Source organism: Elephas maximus, chromosome 16 (assembly GCF_024166365.1).
Source record: "Elephas maximus indicus isolate mEleMax1 chromosome 16, mEleMax1 primary haplotype, whole genome shotgun sequence".
Classification (NCBI taxonomy): domain Eukaryota; kingdom Metazoa; phylum Chordata; class Mammalia; order Proboscidea; family Elephantidae; genus Elephas; species Elephas maximus.
The window spans coordinates 69,704,995-69,729,312 of NC_064834.1; the positions used below are offsets into that span (position 1 = coordinate 69,704,995).

At 42.3% G+C, this 24,318-nt stretch overlaps 2 protein-coding genes and 2 non-coding genes across 4 annotated transcripts in view; 1 reads left to right on the forward strand and 3 right to left on the reverse strand.

Moving 5' to 3' along the window:
• The first annotated feature begins 451 nt into the window (after window positions 1–451).
• NANOS1 (nanos C2HC-type zinc finger 1) lies at window positions 452–2,285 on the forward strand. The gene has a single exon (XM_049855125.1). It carries the CDS (start codon window positions 521–523, stop codon window positions 1,382–1,384), a length of 864 nt encoding a protein of 287 aa, XP_049711082.1. The 5' UTR covers window positions 452–520; the 3' UTR covers window positions 1,385–2,285.
• A 2,795-nt stretch (window positions 2,286–5,080) lies between these two features.
• EIF3A (eukaryotic translation initiation factor 3 subunit A) overlaps window positions 5,081–24,318 on the reverse strand; it is a 32,124-nt gene continuing 12,886 nt past the window's right edge. Inside the window, exons 8-22 of the mRNA XM_049855124.1 lie at window positions 22,104–22,208; window positions 21,619–21,717; window positions 20,402–20,518; window positions 19,991–20,176; window positions 18,859–19,206; window positions 18,363–18,467; window positions 17,099–17,212; window positions 14,859–14,981; window positions 14,186–14,339; window positions 13,573–13,757; window positions 11,727–11,809; window positions 10,389–11,044; window positions 8,316–8,529; window positions 7,364–7,545; window positions 5,081–6,322 (exon numbers count right to left, since the gene is read on the reverse strand). Of these exons, the coding sequence (XP_049711081.1) occupies window positions 6,087–6,322; window positions 7,364–7,545; window positions 8,316–8,529; window positions 10,389–11,044; window positions 11,727–11,809; window positions 13,573–13,757; window positions 14,186–14,339; window positions 14,859–14,981; window positions 17,099–17,212; window positions 18,363–18,467; window positions 18,859–19,206; window positions 19,991–20,176; window positions 20,402–20,518; window positions 21,619–21,717; window positions 22,104–22,208 (2,907 nt within the window). The 3' untranslated portion in view covers window positions 5,081–6,086. The remainder of the gene's footprint in view (window positions 6,323–7,363; window positions 7,546–8,315; window positions 8,530–10,388; window positions 11,045–11,726; window positions 11,810–13,572; window positions 13,758–14,185; window positions 14,340–14,858; window positions 14,982–17,098; window positions 17,213–18,362; window positions 18,468–18,858; window positions 19,207–19,990; window positions 20,177–20,401; window positions 20,519–21,618; window positions 21,718–22,103; window positions 22,209–24,318) is intronic.
• LOC126060074 (small nucleolar RNA SNORA19) lies at window positions 20,856–20,985 on the reverse strand. The gene has a single exon (XR_007513537.1). It is a non-coding gene; the product is annotated as a small nucleolar RNA SNORA19 (small nucleolar RNA).
• LOC126060075 (small nucleolar RNA SNORA19) lies at window positions 21,849–21,976 on the reverse strand. The gene has a single exon (XR_007513538.1). It is a non-coding gene; the product is annotated as a small nucleolar RNA SNORA19 (small nucleolar RNA).

Here is a 24,318-nt window from a genome sequence, read left to right on the forward strand (position 1 = left end):
CCGGCCCCTTCCTCAGCCAGCCTCCCCACAGGCGCGGTCACCTGCTCCAAACCCAGGCCCCCGCAAGCCCCCCTCCTCTCTCCCCTCCCAGCGCTGCAAAAGGGCACGCCCCCTCCCGGGAGTCACCAATCAGCGCCCGGAGCGGCGCCCGCGGCGCAGGGGGCTCTGGTCGACAGCCAATTAGCGCTGGGGCCCGAGGCGGCGCCTCGCCCGCTCCCTCCCCGAACGGAACCCGCCCGGCGGCTGGCGAAGCTGGCGCAGCGCGGGCGCGGGAGCCGCGCGGGCCAGAGCGGAGCGCGCACTGGCCGCCGCCCGGCGCGCCCGCCTCCGCTGCGCTCCGCCTCCGTCCGGGCGCGGGCGAGGTGGCCGGGGCGGGGAGCACGGGGGCAGGGCCGCGGCGAGGCTGGGGCAGGAGGACGGCGATAAAAGGCGCAAGCGGCCCGCAGAGGCCGGCCGGCGGGCAGGCGCGCGTCCCTCCGTCCGGGCACCAGCGACGGGGAGGCGCGGCCCGCAGCCGCCCATGGAGGCTTTCCCCTGGGCGCCCCGCTCGCCCCGCCGCGGCCGCGCCCCCCCGCCCACGGCGCTCGTGCCCAGCGCCCGCCACGTGAGCGCCCCGGGCCCGGCGCACCCGCAGCCCTTCAGCTCGTGGAATGACTACCTGGGGCTCGCCACTCTCATCACCAAGGCGGTGGACAGCAACCAGCGCCCCGGCAGTCCCCCGCCCTCCTCCGTCTCCTCGGTCTGCTGCTCGCCCCACGCAGGGGCCGGGCCCGCAGCCGGGGCCCTGGGGCCGGCGCTGGGGCCAGCCGACTACGACGAGGACGACGGCGACGACGACGACGACAGCGACGAGCCGGGGCCTCGGGGCAGCTACCTGGGCGGTGCGCTGGAGCTGCGCGCGCTGGAGCTGTGCGCGGGCCCCGCCGAGGGCGGGCTGCTGGAGGAGCGCTTCGCCGAGCTGAGCCCGTTCGCGGGCCGCGCCGCCGCCGTGCTGCTGGGCTGCGCGCCTGCCGCCGCCACTGCCCTCGCCACCGCCGAGGCGGCGCGGCGCGAAGAGCGGGCCCCGGCGTGGGCGGCCGAGCCCCGGCTGCACGCGGCCTCCGGGCCGACCGCGCGGCTGCTCAAGCCGGAGCTGCAGGTGTGCGTGTTCTGCCGGAACAACAAGGAGGCCGTGGCGCTCTACACCACGCACATCCTGAAGGGCCCGGACGGGCGAGTGCTGTGCCCGGTGCTGCGCCGCTACACGTGCCCCCTGTGCGGCGCCAGCGGGGACAACGCGCACACCATCAAGTACTGCCCGCTCTCCAAAGTGCCGCCGCCGCCTGCCGCGCGCCCGCTACCGCGCGGAGCCCGGGACGGCCTGCCGGGCAAGAAGCTGCGCTGAGGGTCTGAGCTGGCCACGGCACCGACGCCACCGCGGCCGCCCCTGCCGCGTCGCTCGAGTTCAGTTAGTCTGCGCGCCAGCTCCCTTGCTAGTGGGGCGCGTGGGGCTCAGCAGTTGTCTCAACTTGGGATGTCGTCTTGGTTGTTTTTCAGAGAAGCCGGCGTGTGGAGTACTCTGCTGCCAACGAGCGATTGGGACTAGACGCTTAAGTCTTATTTGTCTCTTAACAGTTGCTAGTTCGTGCACACCCCGAAGGGTGAAGGCTCGGCATGATTCCATTCGCTGAAGTGTGGCAACTTAGAGGCGCTGTTTATTTACTGTATACATCGGCCTATTTTAGATGCGCATCAGTATGAAATTGTTTCAGTCTAATCTCGGGTGTTTCACTTTACAAATGGAGGCACTTTACTAGGTCTAGAATATTTTTTTAAAAGCCTCTGAACTGAGCTTAAAACTGGCGATTTTATGAATGTCGGCAAAATGACTATTTTATTGTTTGAAGCAAGTAATATTTCTTAGTTGTCCTTAATCAGTTATTCTAAATCCAGGTTAAGCAAGCCCCTGGTAGTGTCACCGTTATGTGAGAAGTAAAAGATTGATAGACTTCCCAGTATTAATCTGGGTGGGGTATCCAACCCCTGTGGGTTGTTTCCATCCTAGCTGGAAGTGAATGTAAAAGGCAGTCTGTAGCAAGGAGAATACAGCTCCTTTTCTGTACCAGATCTCTTATTACTTAAGTAGCAACTAGCCTTTCCCACCTTTAAAAATTGTGCCAAGTTATAATCATTGTGTATACACTTGGAAATGGTGCTGTTCAATATTTTTGTGTATTTATACAGTAACAGTGTATGAACTCATTAATCTTAGAACTTTTCTACTGGGCCTTTTCTCTTACCACCCCCCCCAGTCCAGTTATTTAAGACACACCTGTGACTATTAATAGGTAAAGGGAGAAAGGCAAGAGACATAAACTTCCCTCAAATTGCTCAATGTCAGGGTTCCTAAGTAGCAAAGCTAAAGGCCTCTCAAACTCAATGGAATGTGGAATCTCTTGGGTTCTGGGAGGTTCATGGAATAACCTGTTCAGGGTTTCACTGTGGGCAGTCTAGGCGTGGGCTGTCCTCAAACCAGAATAAGCTCTGATTAAGAGGAACGAACTGGCCGTTGCAGACACACAGCCTCGCTCACATTCCCATTTTTAACTGGAAAGACCCTAGGAGTCTTGTTTCTGGAATCCTGCCAGTTATCCCTGAGATTCAGCTTGACCCTTAGGCAAAGGCTCTTCCTTCACATCCCATCCTAATTTGTAAATCCTTAATGCTGAAGGCCACACTGTGGCCTGTACTAGTATTTCCACTTAAGTCCACGTGGCTACCTACCATCAAGACATGAAGGAAAAACAGCTGTGAACTAAGACGAACCCATCTGAAACATGCACTCATCAGTACCTGAAAATACCAACAAAAGCCTTAGTCTAAGTATATAAAGCTTCCAGTAGGCGGGTTTAGCTGGGGTATTTGGGGTTAGGCTGCCTCCGCTCCGCGCATCCTTCACTTAATCTGGACTCTCAGTTGAAGGTGTAACACAAGCTTGGGTGACTAACAATAAGGCACCCGTGGGCGTTTTTGGTCAAAGGAAGATGTGAAAAAAACAGTTTTGCTTTTGGGATGAAGCTTTCAGGACAACATGAATTTCTGTTACCTCTCACAGGGCTCCATCTTTCTCAAAGGGTCGCCATATACTCTCAGGCCAGAGGACTAGAGGAGCAGCAGGACCGACTTAATTAGCTCTTCCATATTTTTTAGAGGGCCGAGTTTTAGACACTGCATGCTTCCAGGCCTCAAGGATGTGCCTTCAGTATGTGAGAATCCCTGTAAAGGGGTGTGTCTAATATGAATTTATTAAAGTCCTGAAGCCAAGAGAGTATGGGGAGAGGTATATAGAAGACCCTCACTCAACTAGTCAGGCAGCCATATTAACGCCATTTAGAAAGCACCCCATTCCAGCCCCATTGCCTAAAAAAACTTGCCTCCGTTTTCCAGTTAATATTGAAATACTGGGAGTTAAAGCATGAACAAAGGGTAAGCTATTTTAGTATGATTTCCCAGATCTCTCATAAGAAGTATACTAACCATATCCTAATACATTTAAAAACAATCCCTGGAGCTCAACATTTAATCTGAAACTTTAGCCACTTTCCCGAATTGTTCAGGGTAAAAAATCTCATTCTTTCCACGTCTTAAAAAAAATGTGCAAAATGGTGTGATGTTACCATCTTACAAACCCTGTGTCTCTGGCTAGTAACAGAACGGTAGATGGAATCCTCTCTTCACCAGCTGTGGAAGCACAGATAGCCTCAACCTGTACTCTTGTAGACTTATTTCCAGTGGTGATCTTTTGTATTTTAATTTTCCTACCAGGTCCTTTTTGAAAGTTGTGCAATTATTAGCTTTAATTAGAACCTCTCATAAATTAAGCCAAAATTATACATACTGCAAATGTGTACTTCAAGCAGGTTTCAGTGTCAGTCCTAATTCTCTAGTCCATTCTCAGCCACAACATAAGATCCCTTCCAGTGTCCCATGCTTCAACTAGACTTAAAAAGTTTTCAGTTGGTCCATCTACAAAGTATCTGTGATAAAAAACCACAGGTAGTTCTTGACATAAAAGCATCCCACACGTGCAGACACAACCTCCCTCCTGATGGCCACTGACGCTTTAAACCAACGGGTTGGGGGAGTCTGGTTGGCTTCACTCTCAGATCCTTCTGCGTAAACAGCTATCTTATTTCTTGTTTCAAAATGCAAAAGCTACCAGGAACACTGAAGATGTGTGAACACAGCAGTCCGTGGGTTGGCTGCTCAGCTTTCCTTTGATACCTGTTAATAGCTCCTAGGGTGGGAGGGAGGTAGGGTTGGGAAGCTTTGATAGGCACTGCGGTGGAAACTTAAAAGGATCGTGAAGCAGCAGCTACAGACTGGAAAAAATACTCTTCCCACCTGTGCTCCCAGGAGACAGAACTCTGAGGAACCGTATGTCTGCGAGCGGTCTGGGCAGAAAGGGTGGGTGGGTCTGCAGACTGGCCTGGAAACCCAACCATTATGCACACATGTGTAGCTCAGCAGTTCACATGAGTTTTCAGCTGGGGCCCATCTATGCTGTCACAGTTCTCCAGCAGCTGAAGACTCAGAGTAGGTTACTGCCCCAAATACAATCACCAGTCTGAAGTTCACTCATTATGAAAGAAAAGGCCTTTTAAGATTTCCACTTATTCAAACACCAGATATTAACAAAGTGAAATATTTAAAAAGTGGTTTTCCACATGGGTAACAGTGAAAGCTACATCTGATTACTTAGGGATGCGTCAATACGCCCTCTTCTGGCCTTTTAGATGTACCAGCAGGAGTTCTCACCACTATTCAATAAAAAGTGCCTACAGCCACCATAAATGATTTTTCTAATTTCAGGGGGAAATCCAAGGTGGTACACAACACACACAAAATACATAGAAGTTCACAGAAGACAGCATTAAAAAAAAACTACAGGGTCCCGCAGTGAGATTTTCAGGGACTCATCATAGCCACATTTGCTTTCTATGTTATTTTCTTAGATTCTGAGACATTTAACAGCAAGTAACACAAACTCAACCAAATATGCAAACTCACCATTATGAACAAAACACTTTAACCACAAATCAACACTAAAACAAATTAAGTATTTTATTTATCACTGAAAAAAAAAACACAGCAGCAAGTTCTGTGTTGGCCTCAGTGAGACCCAACAGTTCTCTTTAACACAGCTCCTGCCCTCCGAAACGAAAGTCAACACAGTCGCTACTACAAAGTACTTGTTGAAAGAATCTATCCTGAAGAGAAAGGAAATTAAGAAAAAGAATTTAAACAAGTCCTCCAAACCACACATTTATAAATATTGTGATATTTAAAATGCTTGAAAGGCATGAATTCTCCATTAATGGAAAAGCAGTTTGCTAATGGCAACAGAAAAGAACTCAGCAATAGTTCACCAAATGCTTTAAAATTTAAAAGCTATATTGTTTGGGATTCACACTTCAGCAGTATTCTTGTCATTACAATAATGACTAAATATTTGCTTTATACTCACCTTCACTCAAGTAAAATCTACAGGAAACCCCACTGTATCCAATGCTTGTAATGTTTACTGCACTTAAAAGTGAACTTAAAAAAATTTTAATTTAGTTACTGGTAAATACCTCAGTATCTAAAGAGGTATAATTTCAACAGCTAATGGTGTGAAAATTGTTCAGCTCCACCGTTTTAGACAGTCTTCAAACACATTTTCTATAACAGAACCTTACCTCACTCCAAATTATTTCAAAATCAAAAGAAAAAAGAACAGTTCTATACCAAGATATAGGTGTTACACAATACCTGAAGAGTTCACATTTTCAATTTATTTTTTAGTTTTTCTTTTTTTGTAAACAAATGATTGGTGAAATAATGCAACACCTTAAATTTCAGAAAATGGCATGGTTTTCCAACCTTCTGTAGATACGGTGCATGATCAATCTATCATATAGGATTAATACAAGTTCATGCTTTTCGTGTTATGGTGAAACATTAGTTATAGAATCCAATTTAGACTGGTTGAAGCACAAGTATAATAATCCTTGAATGTGATCAAACCTATGTAAGACACCAGTTTGAATCCATCATCTTGAGACTTAACGTCGCACTGTTGTCCATCCATCTTCATCAGTCTCATTTTTAGTACGACGAAGAGATTCCTTATCTTTCTCAGCTTTCCACGTGGCCTTCTCTTTTTCACCTTCTCTTTCCCGATCTCGTTCTCGTTCTCTTTCTCGATCTCTTGAAAGAGCTGGGGGAGGAACACGGCGAGGGGTGTCCCGTTCTTCTGCCCGGTCCTCTTTCCTGTCATCAGCACGCCTCCAAGAGCTTGCTAAAAAGTTACCCAAAAAAAAAAAAAAAGGGTTAAGTTTGTACCGTTTCCTACTGGCTCAGAATAAACAGAACCTAAGCAAAAGGAATACCTCAAATTACTCAGATATGTCACAGTGAAGTTAACAATATAGAATCACAGAACTAAAAAGCAATAAAAGCTAAATAATATTAATGATTCTGATATAATCTATGATAAGACCTTTAAAACAGTACAGTCTTATAACTCAAAACCTGTGAACAAGAAAAAATGTCCTAATTGCTATAAACCTTCCAGATGAGGTGATAAATCTCTGGCTGATTGAAAAAAATTGAAATTAAAAGGATTTTTTGGCTCTTGTTGAAGAAATTTTAACAGCAAATTAACCACAGAATAGGGAAGTTTTCAATAACAGCTATAATAGAAAAAATATCCACATGATCCAACTGTACAAAGGCTTGCAAGACACATACTTAAGTGATACAGGCATTTTTTACCTAAGTATTTTTTAATTAGTTTCAATTGTTAGAATTTCCGAAAAAACGTTTTACACTTTGGGCTTACTTTAAATAATCAACTATTCAATTTCATAGAGTAAACTTTATCGATAGACACGCTGCTTAACATACAATTTAATTAGTCTACAGTTGTGGGTGCCGTCGCGTTGATTTCAACTCGTAGCAATCCCATGTTAAAGACTAGAACTGCCCTATAGGGTATGCTAGGCTATGATCTTTACGGGAGAAGATCGCCAGCTCTTTCTCCCACAAAATCGCTGGGTGGGTTCAAACCACCAACCTTCCAGTTAGTAGCCAAGTGCTTAACTGTTGCACCACCAGGGCTCCTTACGATTAGTCTACTACTGTACTTTGAATTTAGAAATGAGTTTACTTCACAGTTTAGCCATCAAGTAGTCCGTGAAAACCATGAATTCTAAACTGAATAAGTATCTGTTAAAATCTTATTTGTGGTATACATACAATTTAACAGATAATTAAATAAAACCCAAATTCCCTTGGAAATTATTGTTCTGTACTCAGCAACTGTGTGTAACATCTATACCTTCTTCCCGATCTGATCGGAGAGGAGGGCCTCTTCGGTCTCTGTCATCCCGCCTGTCTCTCAGATCACGGCGGTCGTCTCTCTCACGACGACGGTCATCCCTATCCCAGTCATCCCGACGATTCGAATCTCTCCAGCTCGAAGATTCCTCAGCTGGTCCTCTTCTCCAGCCACCCTCATCTCTGTGGCCATTTGAAATGACAAGTTACATTCTGCTGTTAGCACTATGTGGATACTTTTAAGTGAACACATCATATACAAGTTGGTGCTCTGAGAATTTACAAATGTCACAGGGATAACGCTGAAAACTCCTAACTTAACCTCCATCTGATGCCTCAAGGCACAGATAACAAATGAGAAGACCTGGATCTGTGCTGTCCAACACAGCAGCCACTGCCCAAATGTGGCTACTAAATAGTAAATAAATTAAAACTCGCTAAGTCAAGACACTTCCTCAGTTGCACTAACCACGTTCCAAGTGTTCAATAGCCAAAAGTGATTACTGGCTACCACACTGGACAGTACAGACACAGAACGTTTTCAGCCTTGCAGAAAATGGTGTTGGACGGCACTAGTCTAGATTTACCAGTACAAAGCCACTTAGGTCAGAGTGGGAGCTCGAACTTTTACCACTGATAAAAAGTAAAAAGACTTTCACAATTTAATTGGAATAAAACTGACTGACCTAAACCACAGGGAAAAAGCAATGGCAAGCAAAGGGACCTGGACTGGTTCTGTTACCAGTTTACAACCTGTACACAGTTACACAGCTTAAACCTCAATTTTCTTGCTTTGTTAATAAGCATCCAATTAGATGACCCCTAAAATTCTTTCTAAAAAAAATTTCTTGAGGGGGTACTATGGTTCTAACAGAAAAATAGGGAACAAGAAGCACCTTTTCTCAAGTGTAACCTGGAAGACATCACAAACAGTCTTAATTAGAATGCCAAACCTAGGTCGTCGGAAGCGATCCTCTCGATCCCCATCTCGCTCTCTGTCTCTTTCTCTGTCCCGTTCTCGCTCAGGATCCCTTTCGTGCTCATCCCGATCTTGATTCTCTCTATCCCTCTCTTTTTCTCTATCCCATTCGGAGTCTTCTGATAGTCTCGATTCTTGGCGTGGACCCCAACTGTTCTCTCTGGCTTTTTCTCTATCTCTCCATCCACCTATTTTTTGAAAAAAATCAAAAATTTTTTTCCACCCAAGAAACAGACTGGAACCATGAGCAGCGAAGTTAATGTTGACACTGCTCCATCAGCATTCTAAAGACTAATTAAGCCACTCCCACCTCGTTAAACAAAAAAGAAAACCACCACCATTTACCTCACTTCAAAGAACCACCAGCTCCTGTTTATGACTATCACAGTTTTCCTACCTTGTATACTTAGAGAAAATTTCCCGTCTGGACTGGATATCCCACGAAATACTATCACTGATAAACTGATAGTTAATTGTTGCAATGCAGAGATTTTGGGTATTAAAATCTGTTCTCACAGTAAACAGACTGCTCATTTAAACAGAAAACTTAAAGGGTGAGGGGTAAGATCTAGAAATCTGAGATGCAGATACAGCTCAAATTTTAAGTTCATTTAGACCCTGCAACATTTTCAAAGTCTTCATGGCAAGAAAGATTCTTTCCTTTCATATTCCTGCCCTCCACCATTTACCACCCACCTGGTCATAAAACAAGGCTAAATCCTTTAATCCTGCCCAATATCGCACTTAGCCACGGGATGTCCAAATACATTATGTATGTGTAAGTATATATACACACTTATGCACTCAAGAGGCCAAAGGAACTATCGATTTCAATGAAAATATACTACGGCTGCAAAGCTAGTATCACTATAGTTAACATCGATATTACCGTGGGCCAAAGCACTAGTCTAAACCCTATGCATATATTAACTCATTCAATCCTCTCCAGAGCTCTGAGAAGTACTATTATCCTCACTTTACCTGAAGGATAACAAAGTGGCTCACGGTTAGGCGAGTGGAATGAGATGAGACTGGAGGTAGCTTCAGACATATGCAACCGAAATTGACAAGGGTAAAGGCAGGAAAGCCACTCACTTAAATGCGTTTTATAAGGGATTGCTCTGGTTACTGCACCAAGAATGGAAGTGGGCATGAGAGGGCGAACAAAGACCAGAGCTCCAAAAAGAATGATGGTGGCCCAAACGAAGCACAAGCAGAGGAAATAGAGAAGTGAGCAGATTTAAAGAACATTTAAAATACAAACGTGAACTACGTGAAAGATTTAAGACAAAGGCTGGAAAAGAGCAGAGTCAAGGAGAAAGCCCAGATTTCTAGCTCATGCAATTAGGTGGGCAGCGGTGCCCCTTACTGAGGCACGAGCCACCGGGAGGGAGGGGGCACGTGGGTTCAGTTTTGGACAGGTTGGGTCTCAAGTGCCCACAGGACTTCCAGATGGAAATATGCAGTGTGCAGTTGGAAATACAGGACTGACAGTGAGGGAAGCAGCAGTCACCTGAAGAAGAAACCACAGACGTGTATACAGTTGCTCAAGAATTAAGATGTGTGAAAAGAAACAAACGGAGAAAGGCCGGAACTGAGATAACAGCTCTTCCAGGAGCCATCCCATCCCCTGGTTGACAGAAGTACAGAGATTTGGTAAGAGTACATTTTATATTTATTTTTAAGAGGAGGCTAGTCCAGAACAGAACCTACAAAGAAAACTTAAAGGATAGGCACAGGAAGAAGATCCTGCAAAGAAGCAGTCAAGAAGGCAGAAGGAAAACAAAAAGCATGATATCAGCAAAGCAGAAAAGGGGGTCATCTAACTTGCTTTTGTGTGTGGGACACTGAAGGCAACCGTTTAACATAAAAGCCACTGCATGGGTGTTCAAGGATAGATGGATGACGGGCCGGTTTTATCCAGAAAATGATAGCGAGTAAGTAGCCCAATCTCTGTACGTTATCTGCCCAACAGAAGTTAGCTTTCTACAAGTAAACACACGGAGCGGAGTCTATGATGCACCCAGTCTGGTTTTCAGAATCTTACCTGGCTTGCCAAATGGTCTCCAGGGACCAGGTCTGGAGTCGTCGCCTCGCCTGGGAATCCGATCGTCATCAGCACGTCTGGAGAGCCGATCATCATCCAGGCTGCGCCGAGGAGGCCCCCTGTCATCGTCTGCACCACGCCTGGAAATTCTATCATCGTCGGTATTCCTCCAAGGTCCTCGGTCATCATCCAACCCACGCCTGGGACCCCGGTCCTCATCCGTGCCCCGCCTGGGACCCCGATCATCGTCAGCACTGCGCCAGGATGATCGCTCATCGTCAGCGCCGCCTCGCCGCAGCCCCCGGTCCTCATCCATCCCACGTCTTGGCCCTCTGTCCTCATCAGCTGTTCGCCAGGTTCTGTCGTCATCCAGTCCTCGTCTGGGTGGTCGGTCATCATCGGTGTGACGCCAGCTTGCCCGATCTTCGTCACCAATTCGTCTGAGAGGTCTGTCGTCATCTGTCCCTCGGCGGGAGAACCGATCGTCATCAGGACCACGTCTAAGGCCTCTATCTTCATCCGTGCCTCGACGGGGAAGCCGATCGTCCTCTGCTCTGACACAAGACTCTCTTTCTTCAGTGTCCCCCAAGCGCCGTGGTCGATCTTCATCTCTTCTAAGGACCCTGTCCTCATCCCGCCCTTCACGTCTCCAATCCCTATAGTGCAAAAGCCAAACATTTTTAAAAGTAAATGAAAAGAACATATGATCCTTTTTTAATTTTTTATCTTACTCATTATTAAAAGGCACTTCAAAAAAAAAAAAAATCACTTCACGTCCGTGGCCAATAGATCTGACAAGGATGCTAAGTTCTCCCAATGGGGAAAGAACAGTTTCTTTGATAAATGCTGCCTGAGCTAGTTTTCCACATACAAAAAAAAGAAGCTGGACCCATATACAAAAATTAGCTCAAAATGGAGCAAATACCTACATGTAAGAACTTAAAACAAGCAAAATTTCAGAGGAAAATACAGGAATTATTCTTCAAGATCTTCTTCTCAGTAACAGATTCTCAAAAGTATAAGCAACTAAAGACAGAACAGATAAACTGGACTTTTTCACAACAGCTAAAAGGTGCAAACAATCCAAGTGCCCATTAACAGATAAACGGGTACATGAAATGTGGTACAGCAATACAATGGAGTATTATTCAGCCATAAAGAAAAAGGAAGTTCTGATGCGCACCATGACACGGATGAACCTTGAAAACGTTATGCTGAGTGAATTAAGTCAGACACAAAAGGACAAATGTTGCATGATCCCACTTAAATAAAATATCCAGAATAAGATATTAACAGGACCTATAATAAGTTGATACTATTTTCCTTAACTCTACTTACTTTTCTGGTGGGCCTCTTCTCCATTCAGAGTCTACTTCAGGTCCTTTTCTCCACGTGCTTTCTGAATCTCCCCAGCGAGAATCCTACATTTACCAAAGTCAGCAAGAAATAATACACTGGCAACAGTTTATTACAATTTCCAGTATTACCAAGTGAACATTTTTGTACTTATGTTAAATGATCTCAGATCCTTAAATATAAGCAATTTTTAAATTTTAATTTTTTTTTTTTAAATCTGCAGAACAGATTGACAGTAAAGTGAAACTGATATTTTAAACTCCACAGATTTCCTCTGACCTGGAAACTCCCTTTAGAGACTACGCAAAAAAAAAAAAAAAAAAAGCCTAGTGTCCCCAAACGTCCACCACAGTGCCTACTAGGCAGAAAAAGTAAATGAAATGTCTGAAAGGGAATGATTATATGAACAGTATGTCCCTCTTCAAAATTTTACATGGTCACTGAAGTTTATGTAAAGGGTGTGGGGAAGGTCCGCAACACTTACATTCAAACCTGCTACAACCTGTACAAAGGAAAAAGCACACAATTTTAAACACATGCACCCTAGAACAGAAACTGAGGGCTGCTACAAAGGTAAGCTAAGGGCATACTCAGACAAATAAGAACTCTGTGGAAGATCTCTAACACTCCGTGGGAAGATGGTTCGCAACCGGACAAACTACTGTTCAACTGTGAGAGAAAAACAAGAACTCCTGAAACATACACAAAGACAATTTTTTTCTAATGACAAGCTATTTAAAAAAAAAACTCATCTGAAAAGAGGAAAAACACGATACAGCGTTTTAAAAAAGTTTTTTGCTAATATGGCTATAAAACTGAAAGCAACTATGCAATGAGTCCTAAGTAGAGGATTAACATAAGGTGATGTTGTGGAAGTAAAAATATCCAGCTGACTGCAATAAAACACAAGAAACACAGGCACGCTCAAAATGTGCTTCGTTCTAAGGAGGAAGGGAGTTCTCAATTTACAGGCTCTGGAAGTACAGGTAGATTTGGCAGAAAAATTAACAGTAATCACTAAAAGAACAGAGAATATGAAAATGTACTGGGAAAAGTTTATAAATTCACCTCAAGACAAGAAGGGGTGGTAGGGACCTGGAGGCAATTATAAAGTTCCAAATCAAACGTTAAGAAGAAGACCAAAGACAGGCTAAATATCAACAGATCAGAGACAGAAGGGTAGTAAGCAACACAGGCAAAAGAAAAGGATCTGAATTAAGGCAAGAGCTGTAGGGACAGAGAGGAAAGGGAAGGGTTAGATGCCAAACGCAGTACATAAGTGGGTTTAACAGCAATCGGAGAGGGAAATCCAGAAACAAAAGACAGGGAGGCAAAGACAGATCAGTTTTGGACATGAGGAGGTATTAAAAATACTCAGGTATCTTCAACAGCAACAAAAAAAACTGAGCAGCTTTTGAATCACCTGGGAATGGGGATAATGATCCAGAAAGTTTGGGGCTGGGCTTGCGACTGCATTTCTAGCCAACTCCCATGTGATGCACACACACCTTTGAGTGCCAAGGATTCAGAGAACATCCATCATCCTCTAAAGTCACAGCACCTTCTCTGAGGGAACACGGGAACAGACCCTCATCCACAGCACTAAGGAGTGCTAACTTTTGACAAAGAGTTTCGTGAGATTCATTCTTACTGACGAGTAATCTAAACTGAAGCCTGTAAAAGCCCAGTTCTGCCAAGACACGTCTAGCTTCTTTCACTTTAGGAACGTTCTGTCTTTGAGAGACAAATTGATATTAGTCTTTCAAAACTCTCACACAAGAAAACTGGCTGATAGACTCACAACAAACACAATGGCTTTTATACTCACCTTTCTAGAAAGTGGGTCATCACCAAGCCTTCTCTCTTCCTCTCTACGACGTTCTCTCTCTTCAATTTCCAACTCTCTCTGGCGTTTTTTCCTTTCTACTTCTTCTAATTTCTTGACATGCTCTTGATATTCTCGCAGCTCTTCCTCACGCTTTGCTCGCTCAGCTCGCTCTCGCTCTTCGCGCTCTAAATAATCCATTAGGTTAGAAAGTGTGCCTAACACCAGCGTCTTTCCCCTGGTGCTTATCTGCTTCCCTGGTACCAAACAGGCAGCGTTTATAGACGTAAATTCCTTTTAAAATTTCTAAAACTGCTAAATGGCAGAAGACATTCAACAAAATACTATGCCACTCAGCATGAACATTAATGGAATGATGATAAAAAGTCTTCATTTTTACAGAATATTTAAAAAGTGGAAACAAACTGGTAGAGGATGTAACATCCTCACATAAAACAAACTGGGGATGATTAAGTTAGGTTCCCGGGCTCTGAGAACCGGGACAACTAAGAAGTCAACTACCCTGATTGCTGTATTTTCTAAAGAAAGACTGCTCTCAGCTGGATCTACTATCAGCCTTGCCTTCCCCTACCTGGCAGTCCCAGGCTACAGATACCTTTGAGCATTTGCTCTTCAGCCCTCCTCTGCTCCTCCTCCTGTTTTTCTCTGTAGTAAGTTACTCTGCGTTCTTCTTTACGTTGCCTTTTACGTTCTTCCAAACGATTATGTCTTTCTTCTGCTAGTCGCTCTTCGAATTGTTTAAGTTTCTCCTGCAATTGAATAAGCAGCCCCAAAAAAGCATTTCAAGAGCTAGAAGCTAACAGTAACCTTTAAATTTGCAAGTCATGCCAAAAAATAACCTTCAAGTACAAAAAAACAAAACTTCCAAATGACTGTTGCAGATTTTCTAGTACGCCAGTGGTTTTTTAAAAAATCTAAACATTTTTAAAAATTGTTATATTTTAAAAATAATACCCAACGGGTTCACTTTTACACAAAGTCAAATGATTAAACAAGAACTTAAGACCAAGATACTTTAGTTGTCTTTCTGAATCAAACAACAAAGTTTTAAAAAGCAGACTTCATGCAGTCCACTTTAGCCTTCAGAAAAAAAATTTAGAGATGGCTGGCTAGCCTTTAAAATATTGTCAAGAAAGTCTCTATTAGAATATTATTTGAATGACTATTACAAATGTTAACTCAAAATATATCACTGTATTAAAGTAAAACTTTTAAGGCAAAACTAAAAAGTTCATGAATTAACTCTTCCCGGAAACCAGTATGTTCACCTCATAAACAGACTGCCGCGCGGCCTTGAGTCTCATTACAAATAAATCTCTGTCTTCAAGCATTCGTGACATTCGGTTCTTATGTTCAAGAGCTTTCTCACGTTCTAGCTGCATGGTAGTTATCTGCAAATACATAATACAAAGTTAATTTCAAAGTGTTCATTATGGGATTACTAATTTAGCCCTAAACAAAATTCCTGATGCCCGAAGATCTGGAGACTTAGAAGCAGCTCCTTAGCCCATTCCATCTTGCCATCAAATGAAAGGGAAGCTACCATCTGTGCCAAGAAGTCCTCAGGAAGACAAGTAGGGACAAAGAGCAGATAAAGGAGGCCTGGGACATCTGTAAAATGAGTTTTTCTTTGGCCTGCTGGCGTCAGAAGTTACAAAGTAAAAACCGTAACACATGTGATAAAACTAAATACCACACGGTTTGCTGTTGTCAGTTACTGCCAAGTTGATTTCGACTCACGGCGATCACGTGTGTTACAGGGCAGACATGCTCCCTAGGGTTTTGACTGTACTCTTTCTTTTTAATTGTGTTTTAGGCAAAAGTTTACAGGTTGAGTTAATTCCTCATACAAAAATTTATACAGATACTGTTTTATGACCCTCGTTGCAATCCCTATAATGTGACAGCACTCTCTCCCTTCCCACCTTGTTTGCTGTGTCCATTCAACCAGCTCCTATTCCTTTCTGCCTTCTCATCCCACCTCTTGACAGAAGCCACCCATTTAGTCTCGTGTATCTACTTGAACTAAGAAGCACCCTCTTCACGAGTATTATTTTGTTTTATAGTCCAGACTAATCTTTGTCCGAAGAGTTGGCTTCGGGAATGGTTTTAGTTCTGGGTTAACAGAGAGTCTGGAAGCCATGTCTTCTGGGATTCCTCTAGTCTCAAACCACTAAGGCTAGTCTTTTTATGTGAACTTCAATTCTGCCCCACACTTTTCTCCTGCTCCGTCAGGGCCTCTCTGTTGTGTTCCCTGTTAGAGTGGTCACTGGTAAGAGCTGGGCACCATGTAGTTCTTCTAGTCTCAGGTTGATGGAGGCTCTGGTTTATGTGGCCCTTCTGTCTCTTGGGCTAGCATTTTCCCCGTGTCTTTGGTGTTCTTCATCCTCCTTTGCTCTGGGTGGGTTGGGACCATTGGCTGTAACCTTAACAGATCGCCAGGCCTTTTCTTCTGCTGTACCACCAGGTGGGTTCAAACCACCAATCTTGAGGTTCACAGTCAAGCACAAACTATTTGTGCCACTCAGGGACCTTACCACATGGTGTGCAGTGTAATTACATTTCTTCTTCATCAAAAACAACTGGAGGTCAAGGCAGGTGGCTTTTCCTTTTGGGGCCCAAGTGAAAAAGCAGAATTCCCCAGGGCAGAGGCTGCAGCAGATCACCCCAGCTACTTCACATGATTTGCAGCGCTTTCCTTCCTCTAATACGTTCACAGTATTGACATACATTCAGAGTCAGCATAACGTGTCCAACTTCTTTAAAAAACTGGAAGAACAGCCAACACTTCCTGCTCCAGACCCCTCAGAGGCAACAATCAGGTGGAAACAAAAAACGGGCTGCATTCTCCACACAGGTCTCCACAGGTGCGTGCTCCCTCCTGCCTGTGGTTACCTGTTTGTTTTCCAAACAGGATCAGCTCACTCATTTTTGTTACACAATTGGCCTCTGCAGGCATCTGCAAACCCTGTTTTGGTATCACCAGGTAAATGTAACACAAAACAACAGAATTATAAAATTAGCTGCACAGTCACAAAACACCACATCCTGCAGGATTCCATTAAACGAAATGTCCAGAATTGGCAAATCTATGTATAGAAAATAGATTAGTCATTGCCTAGTGCTGAGGGGCGTGGAGATGGGAAGTGGGGAGAGACTGTTAATGGATACAGTTTCTTTTTGGTGTGATAAAAATGTTCTAAAATTAGATTGAGTGATAGCTGCACACCTTTGTATTCTAAAAATCACGAATTGCACACTTTAAGTGGTGAGTTGTATGGTATGTAAATATCTCAATAAAACTGCTTTAAAAATGAGCTGTTTAGCTGTCATTTGTATTTATAAGGTTCATTTTCAATCTCTGTGAAAATTTATACCTTCCTCTAATCTATTAGTACACAGTCACTAGAGCACCAGAAAACAAATTTTGAAACCCAGTCCCATTACTGGCAGAAAATTTAATTATCGCTTACAATCTAGAAATACTACAATTAAATGAAAAACTTACTCTTTCTTCTTCTTGCTGTTCCCACAGATCCATGTCTTTAATTCTCTGTTCTTCGTAAGCACTCTTTATCAAAGGAATTTCTTCCAAACGTTTAGCTCTTTCAAAATAGTCAATCTGAAAACAAACAAACAAAAAAATTAACCAGTCTTAAGAGATTTTTTTTTTTAAGAGATATAGACAAACCAGACTCTGAAAAAAAAATTGCAAAACACACATCTGATAAAGGACTTTCAAGAAAAAGGAAACAAACAATACAAATGAAAATGGGCAAAAGCACTGAACAGACCCTCACCAATGGTACAAAGATGGCATATAAGCATATGAACACATGTTCAACACTATATGTCATTAAGGAACTGCAAATAAAAACCAGATACCACCACACACTTATTAGAATGGTTAAAACACAAAACACCGACAACACCCAAGGCCAGCGAGGATGTGGAAGAACAGACACTCTCAAATTCATCGCTGGTAGACATGCAAAACGGTATGACCACTTTGGGATAGTCTGGCAGTTTTTTACAAAGCTAAACATACAGGCTTACCACCAATGATCCAGCAGTCACACTACTATGTATTACCCAAATAAATTTAAAACTGTCCACACATAAATCTACCTATGTTTGTATTTTTAATGGCTTTATTCATAATTGCCAAAAGCTGGAAGCTGCCAAGATGTGCTTCAATAGGTGAATACATAAGCTGTGATACACCCATACGATGGAGTATTATTCAGGGGAAAAAAAAAGGGCTATCAAGCTATGACAAGACAGAAAAGCCTTAATACATATTGCGAATTAAAGAAGCTAGTCTGAAAAAACTACACACTCCATGATTCCAATTCTATGACATTCTGGAAAAGGCAAAACTAGAGAGAATAAAAAAGTTCAGTGGCTGCCAGGTGTTCAGGGGGAGGGAGCGAGTGATGAACGGGTGAAGCACAAGGCATTTTAAAGGTGGTGAAACTATTCTGCAGGACACTGTAACAGTGGATACATGACATCATGACTGTACAACACAAAGTGAACTCTAATGTGAACCAGGGACTTTAGCTAACAGCATATCAATACTGGTTATCAGTGCTAACAAACGTAACACACTAAAGCAGGATGTATTAATAATAAAAGAAACTATGTGCAGGAGGGAGAAGGGTTTGTGGGAACCCTGAACTTTCTATTTAACTTTTCCGCAAACTAAAACTTCTCTGAAAAATAAAGTGTATTCGTTTTTTCCTTAAAAATTTACCAGTCCATTCATTTACCTTCTTTTCTTGATTCTTTAGGCGTTCTTGGAGTTCCTTCTTTTCTTTCTCCAGTTGTTCAACCTGTTTGGCCATAATGAAATCTGGATCCAATTCTTCGAGGTCCTGAAAAAAACATGCACCATCTTTAATGAGAATATAAAAGTCAACACAGCAGCTTCCTAGAATCAGGTCCTAAATTACTTTTCTTTAATGAGTGTCAATTTAGACAACAGGGAAAAATACACAATCTTAACATCTACCTCTCCCTCCACTCTGCAATAAACATGGTATCTACCTAAACTCAACTGACACAATGAATGCAGTGACTAAAAAGTTCACAGAACAATTAAAAAACAAATGTTTACTCACAGATTTAGTTAATGACCCAGCTGTACACTGCTAAAATAACCCAGTAATCCACAATAAATCGGTAAACGGTAAAGAACTCCGGCTCTAAGATTACAAAAGACCTGGATAAAATGAACAATTTAATGAGCGGACATATGCTACGTACTTCAATATCGATATCTTTGAATGCTTTGGCACCTAGTTCCGTTTTCTTTATCTGCTCCAAACGCTCACGAACGGTTTTCTTCTTAATTTGTTCGTGTTCCTGTAAAATACGCTCCTTCTCTCTCTCCTTAGCCTCCTGTCGCAGTCTCTCTTCTTCAGCCTTCCGTACTTTCTGGAGTTCAGCTTCCCTCTGCTCCAACTCTTCTTTCTCACGCTGAATATTCAGACTCTCAAGCCGTTCTTTCCTTTCCTCAATTGTCTGACGGCGAGCCAGGATACGTTGATGTTCTTTTCGTGAATTTTTTAGGTATGCGTTAACAGCTAACTGATGCTGTTCTTCCTTCTCTTGCTTCAAAAACAAACGAATTTAAAAAATGCATTAAAAGTTACACAGCATATAGTATATTAAAGCCTCTCAAAAATTAACAAAATGTGCAAACATATATGTTACTCTACTGTATTTGCATTTAATAATGGAAAATGACATTATTCGAGCTACTAGTTCCTTATACCCAATACTGTGGTGCTACTCCTAGTCAATCTTTTAACAGCCATGAAGCTGGAGAATCTTTACTGGTAAGTCAACTTTTCTCTACCCCAAATCTACTTTAAAGTGTTTAAGCCAAACAAGAGAAGAACTTTAGCAGAGAGAAAAAGCCCCATCAATGGTAATACTTTTAATTATTCTGGGGAACATGACGCGTACAGCCTGCTGTTTTATGTAGCACTACCCCTATTTTGGAAACCCTGGTAGCATGGCGATTATGAGCTACAGCCGCTAACCAAAAGGTCAGCAGTTCAAATCCACCAGGCACTCCTTGTAAACCGTATGGGACAATTCTATTCTACTCTGTCCTATAGGATCACCATGAGTCAAAACTGACTCAATGGTTAACGGGTTTTTGGTTTTGGTGTCCATATTTTACTACATTATCTGTGATTTATTTCATGGACGGTAGCTCAATAATTCACATATCTGACAACAACATTTGACAAAAATAACTACCAAGCATAACCAAATAGAAAACATATAAATCCCTTCTCTCAGACATCACCTCAAACCTTTTTGTGAAAGACATGACCTAAGAATCCCTCAAAAATTCCTATAGTTCATATACCCCATAGATGCCTACCAGTATATGGGCTGGCTTAATAACTTCAAGCGCTTTGGCAAGTACTGAGGACATGGCTGTCAGCTGATTTCTTATCTGTTCTGAAGGCATGCTTTGCAGATGAGGACCAAGCGGAGCATCTTCTCGAGTAGCATAATTCAAATCAGATCCAAAACTAAGGGTCCGAGAAGAGTGGTCAATACGAACCTTTGAAAATTGAAAGAAATTATTGTCAGCAGGTAAACCTGCATGCAAACATGAAGTCATTCCACAAAATAACTTCTAGCTGAGAAAAAGATAAACCAATCTTTTAGAAGATCTTTTCAGTAAAGGTTTAAGAGTGCCACTGTACCAAAAGCTAAGAAACAAAGGACATCTGACTTTCCCGTCCTCAAAAGCCTTCCACACCTCAGTGTCCCTTACAGCACATACCTGCAGGTCACAGTGCCTGGCTGCATCTACTATGGCCCGTTCCAGTTGGAAAGCATCAACAAAAGGAACCAGAGAAGTCAAACGAGAAAACTCAATGCTCTGATAAATTTGTGCCACCTGCGTAAAAAACACAAGGTTAACACTAGTCGCTGCCATTTATTCAGCAGCTTCTACGTGCAGACTCACGACAGCCCTAAAAAGGGGAAATTATGCCCATTCATCAGGGGAAAAAAATGAAGCTCAGAGGATTTGTTTAACGGTATATTACTAGAGCTAGAGTTCTAATTCAAGGCTATCTATTCCAAAGCCCTGCTTTGGAGCAGCACATTACACCATTCCTCAAATAAGCTTTTCTCATCCCAGTTTAGTAAAATAAGAAGCCTAAATGATAACATATTTATAGATAAAAACCTGCTGCTTAACTAATTCATCTGAGCATTTGTTATCAAATTTCGTTTGTCTGAAGGAGACTGGCAGCATTACTACTTAGTTATACTGCTAATTAACCTTCAACTATTTGTATAGCACATAAGAAATAACACTGCTCACAAATATAAAAGAAAGCAGGTCAATGAAATGTGCACAAATGCAACACAAAAGAGGCCCCCAAGAATGAAACAAAGAGAAGCCAGAACAGAAACATTTAAGCCATATTATAAATAACATTTAAACTTACTTAAGAAGCAGGAATAAAATATGTTAAAAGATTGGTAATACTTGGTGTTAGAAGGCTCTCTAATTGACTGTTGGTGGGAGGGACCATGAATTGAATCTCCAATGGCTATTAAAGCTTTAGGTATATAAACTCTGTGGCTAATCCACTTCTCACACTACAGAGTCACAGACGCATGCAAAGATACATGTACAGAAGATGCTGACTGCTACTTTTATAATAAAACACGGAAACAGACTTTTATCAATAGTGTCTGAATAAATAAATCATTGTCCACTTATACAATGAAAACCGTTTACATATTAAAAGGAACACACAGACCTAAATTACTAATAACAAAAGACGTACTAAGATAGTGAAAAGTAGTTTCAAGTTACACAAAACAATTGTTTTCAAATCAAATACATTAATAAGACTAGTTTTGGGAGGGAGTACAATTAAGGCAGGCTTTCCTATTTTTCCAGTTTTTAGTTCCCTGATCAAAACAAATAATCAAGGGGGGAAATTCCAGGTCTCATAGACAACATTCATGCCGTGTTTTTACCTGCTGCAGAAGGCGGAGGATGGTATTGTTTTGCAGCTGCGGGACATACTGTTGTAACTCTGGTTCCTTCTCAGGTTGTTCCCTAACCCAATTTAGAACCTACAAAATCCATTAAAAAAGAATTATACTTTCTGTAACAAATACTAGGACATCCATGAAATTTTCTGTTTATATACACAGAAACATCAGACAATGCAAAGAAATACCAAATCTGATGTGAAGCTGGCAACACTTGTCTGAAGGTGACTGACAGCCATGGCTAGGTGAGCCACGCTGCTAATTTACCTCCAAAGGTTTATCTGGCACATCAGAAATATCCTTTTTCTCGAATGAAGAAAAAAGACAATGAAATGTGCACTGAATTCAAACACACAGGACAATACTTCTCTTAACAAACATAAACATAACCCAAAGCCACACTAGGACTGGCTGGCACTCAGCTAGTAACACAGCAATACATTTAAAACGTAAATACAAGGGCTCACCTTCGTGACTCTCTCACAGAGTTTTAGTGGATTAAATTCTACCTCCAGCCAATTGTAAAGATCTTTAACTTCTGGGACAACATACTGTAGTACATTGAATCTGACCTACAATAAACAAAAGGTATAACTGTTAAAGGAAATTTTCAAACTGGGATACTGAATTCAGTACAAAGAAAATTATAGGCTTGAAATCTAGAAAGTTAAAGATTGTCTAATCTCAAGCCCCTTTAAATTTACCAAAGAGGAATCCAAAGCACTGCTACATTCAACCTCTTGCCCCAAATTACTCATCTACCTATAGAGAAAAACCTTGCAAGAACTTAAATAAAAACTCTAAATCAACACAATACTCACAAAGACATCTCCTATGGCCTGTGTAGACTAATTTATTACCAAAAACAAATACCAGAATTTACAAACTACTTTTATGTGTGTGTGTGTATACATCTACACATACACACATATATATATACACATAAAATATAGCAGTATTATTTATAATAGCCAGAAACTGGAAACCACCTAAATGCTAATCAACAGGATAAACAGTGGCACCTTCAAGCAATATACAAAAACATCAAAGAGCACCTACATAAAACGTGTGTAATTTTTACGCACATACTGGTGAGCAAAAGGAGTTCACATTATCATGCCATTTACATAAAATTTAAGTTTTATCTATAATACACAAATAGGCAAAAACTAATCCGCAGTATTAGAAAGTCAGGATGTGGTTATCCTGGGGGAGTATTAGGGAGGTCACTGGAAGGGGCCTTTTGAGAATTTGCCAAACTACATTCATGATTTGTACTCTGTTATACTCAATAAAGTTTTTAAATTTGCATTTGAATAAAACTCAACTTCCTTCCACAATAAAGATTACACTTATTTAACTTTTCTTACAAGGGAGACAAGAGTGGAATAATCTTATGAAGCCAACAACACCCCAGAACCAAATCCTCTCTTGCCTGTGCTTCACCCTAGAACATGCAGGGCATCTGGCCTTGATCCTTCGCATGTTAGAGTACTGACCCAAGGACAGAGTAACTGCTGGGCCGGAGTGAGACCTGGCTGAAAGGACAGCCTGTACCAACGCAGGCTGGCTCAGAGACTGAAGCACGCTCCGGCAGAGCTCAGCCCCAAGCGAGGAGGACACCCGCAGGCCTGAGCACACTAGTCTAAGTTTAACCCCAATGCAAAATGGGTGTATGACTGATGTCCTAAATATTTGAATACACGCCCCATAAGGGTCCTTAAGTCTTTATTAAAGTAAGATGGGTGTAAGCACTCAAATGAAACTCCCCTAGCTCTGATTTCATTCCCACCAAGCAAATAATTTAAGATTCTCCACTTAGCTCCCCCTCCAAATAAGGACTATGGTAAGATAGGTTAGACTGATAAAAGTTACATGTGCTCCTGAGGTGCGGAATCCATCTCTGCGCTCACAAGTTCAGTCACGTGAACCCAGAACTCACATCTTGACCCTAAACATAGGGTGAACTCACCATTATATAAATGCCTCTTAGCAGCCAGCTAATCTAGTCACCTGACACCAGCCTATAGCCTTCTTTTAAACTTCTACATCAGCTATGGGCACGTAGAATCCAAATCTAGATTATTGATTGCTGGTCCAATACTCTCTAACACTGATCCTTGAGTCAGCTAAAGAACAGACCGACTTTATCAAGGTGTGGGGTGGTGTGCTGAGACATAGGTTCAAGTGCAGGGTATACTTCCAGCTTGGGGCATTTCTTTTTGGCTTTAAAAAAACATGTGTTTCAATACATTTGCTAATAAAACGTCTTCCCAAAGACACTGCTCTTGCTTTTTGTTACATTTAATCTTAAGTCTGTCCCTTAAAATATTTGTCCGAAAGCACACCAAGCTGAACTCACGACGGGATTCTGTTCTGACAACTCCATCCTAAATTGGTTCTGACGTTGTCGATTATTTATTATTTTTTTTTTATCATTACTGTCTTGTATTATAAACCCAATCTTTGTCTTTGGGAACTGGAAACATTACACGTAAACTTAAAACTGCAGCAAATTATGCACCGTGACAGTACGTAGTACACATCACCAACAATAACACGTACGAAATACACAGTTCAAGTGCGGTTCGTCGTACTCAATCGAACACGTCACAAGTTGGGCACTACCTACATAGTTCTTACCTTAAATGACTGATTCTTCCAGCAAAGTAAGGCCTTCTA

What these genes read in the sequence shown, in the direction of transcription:
- NANOS1 (XM_049855125.1), top strand. Translation starts at nt 521, where the DNA reads ATGGAGGCTTTCCCCTGGGCGCCCCGCTCGCCCCGCCGCGGCCGCGCC.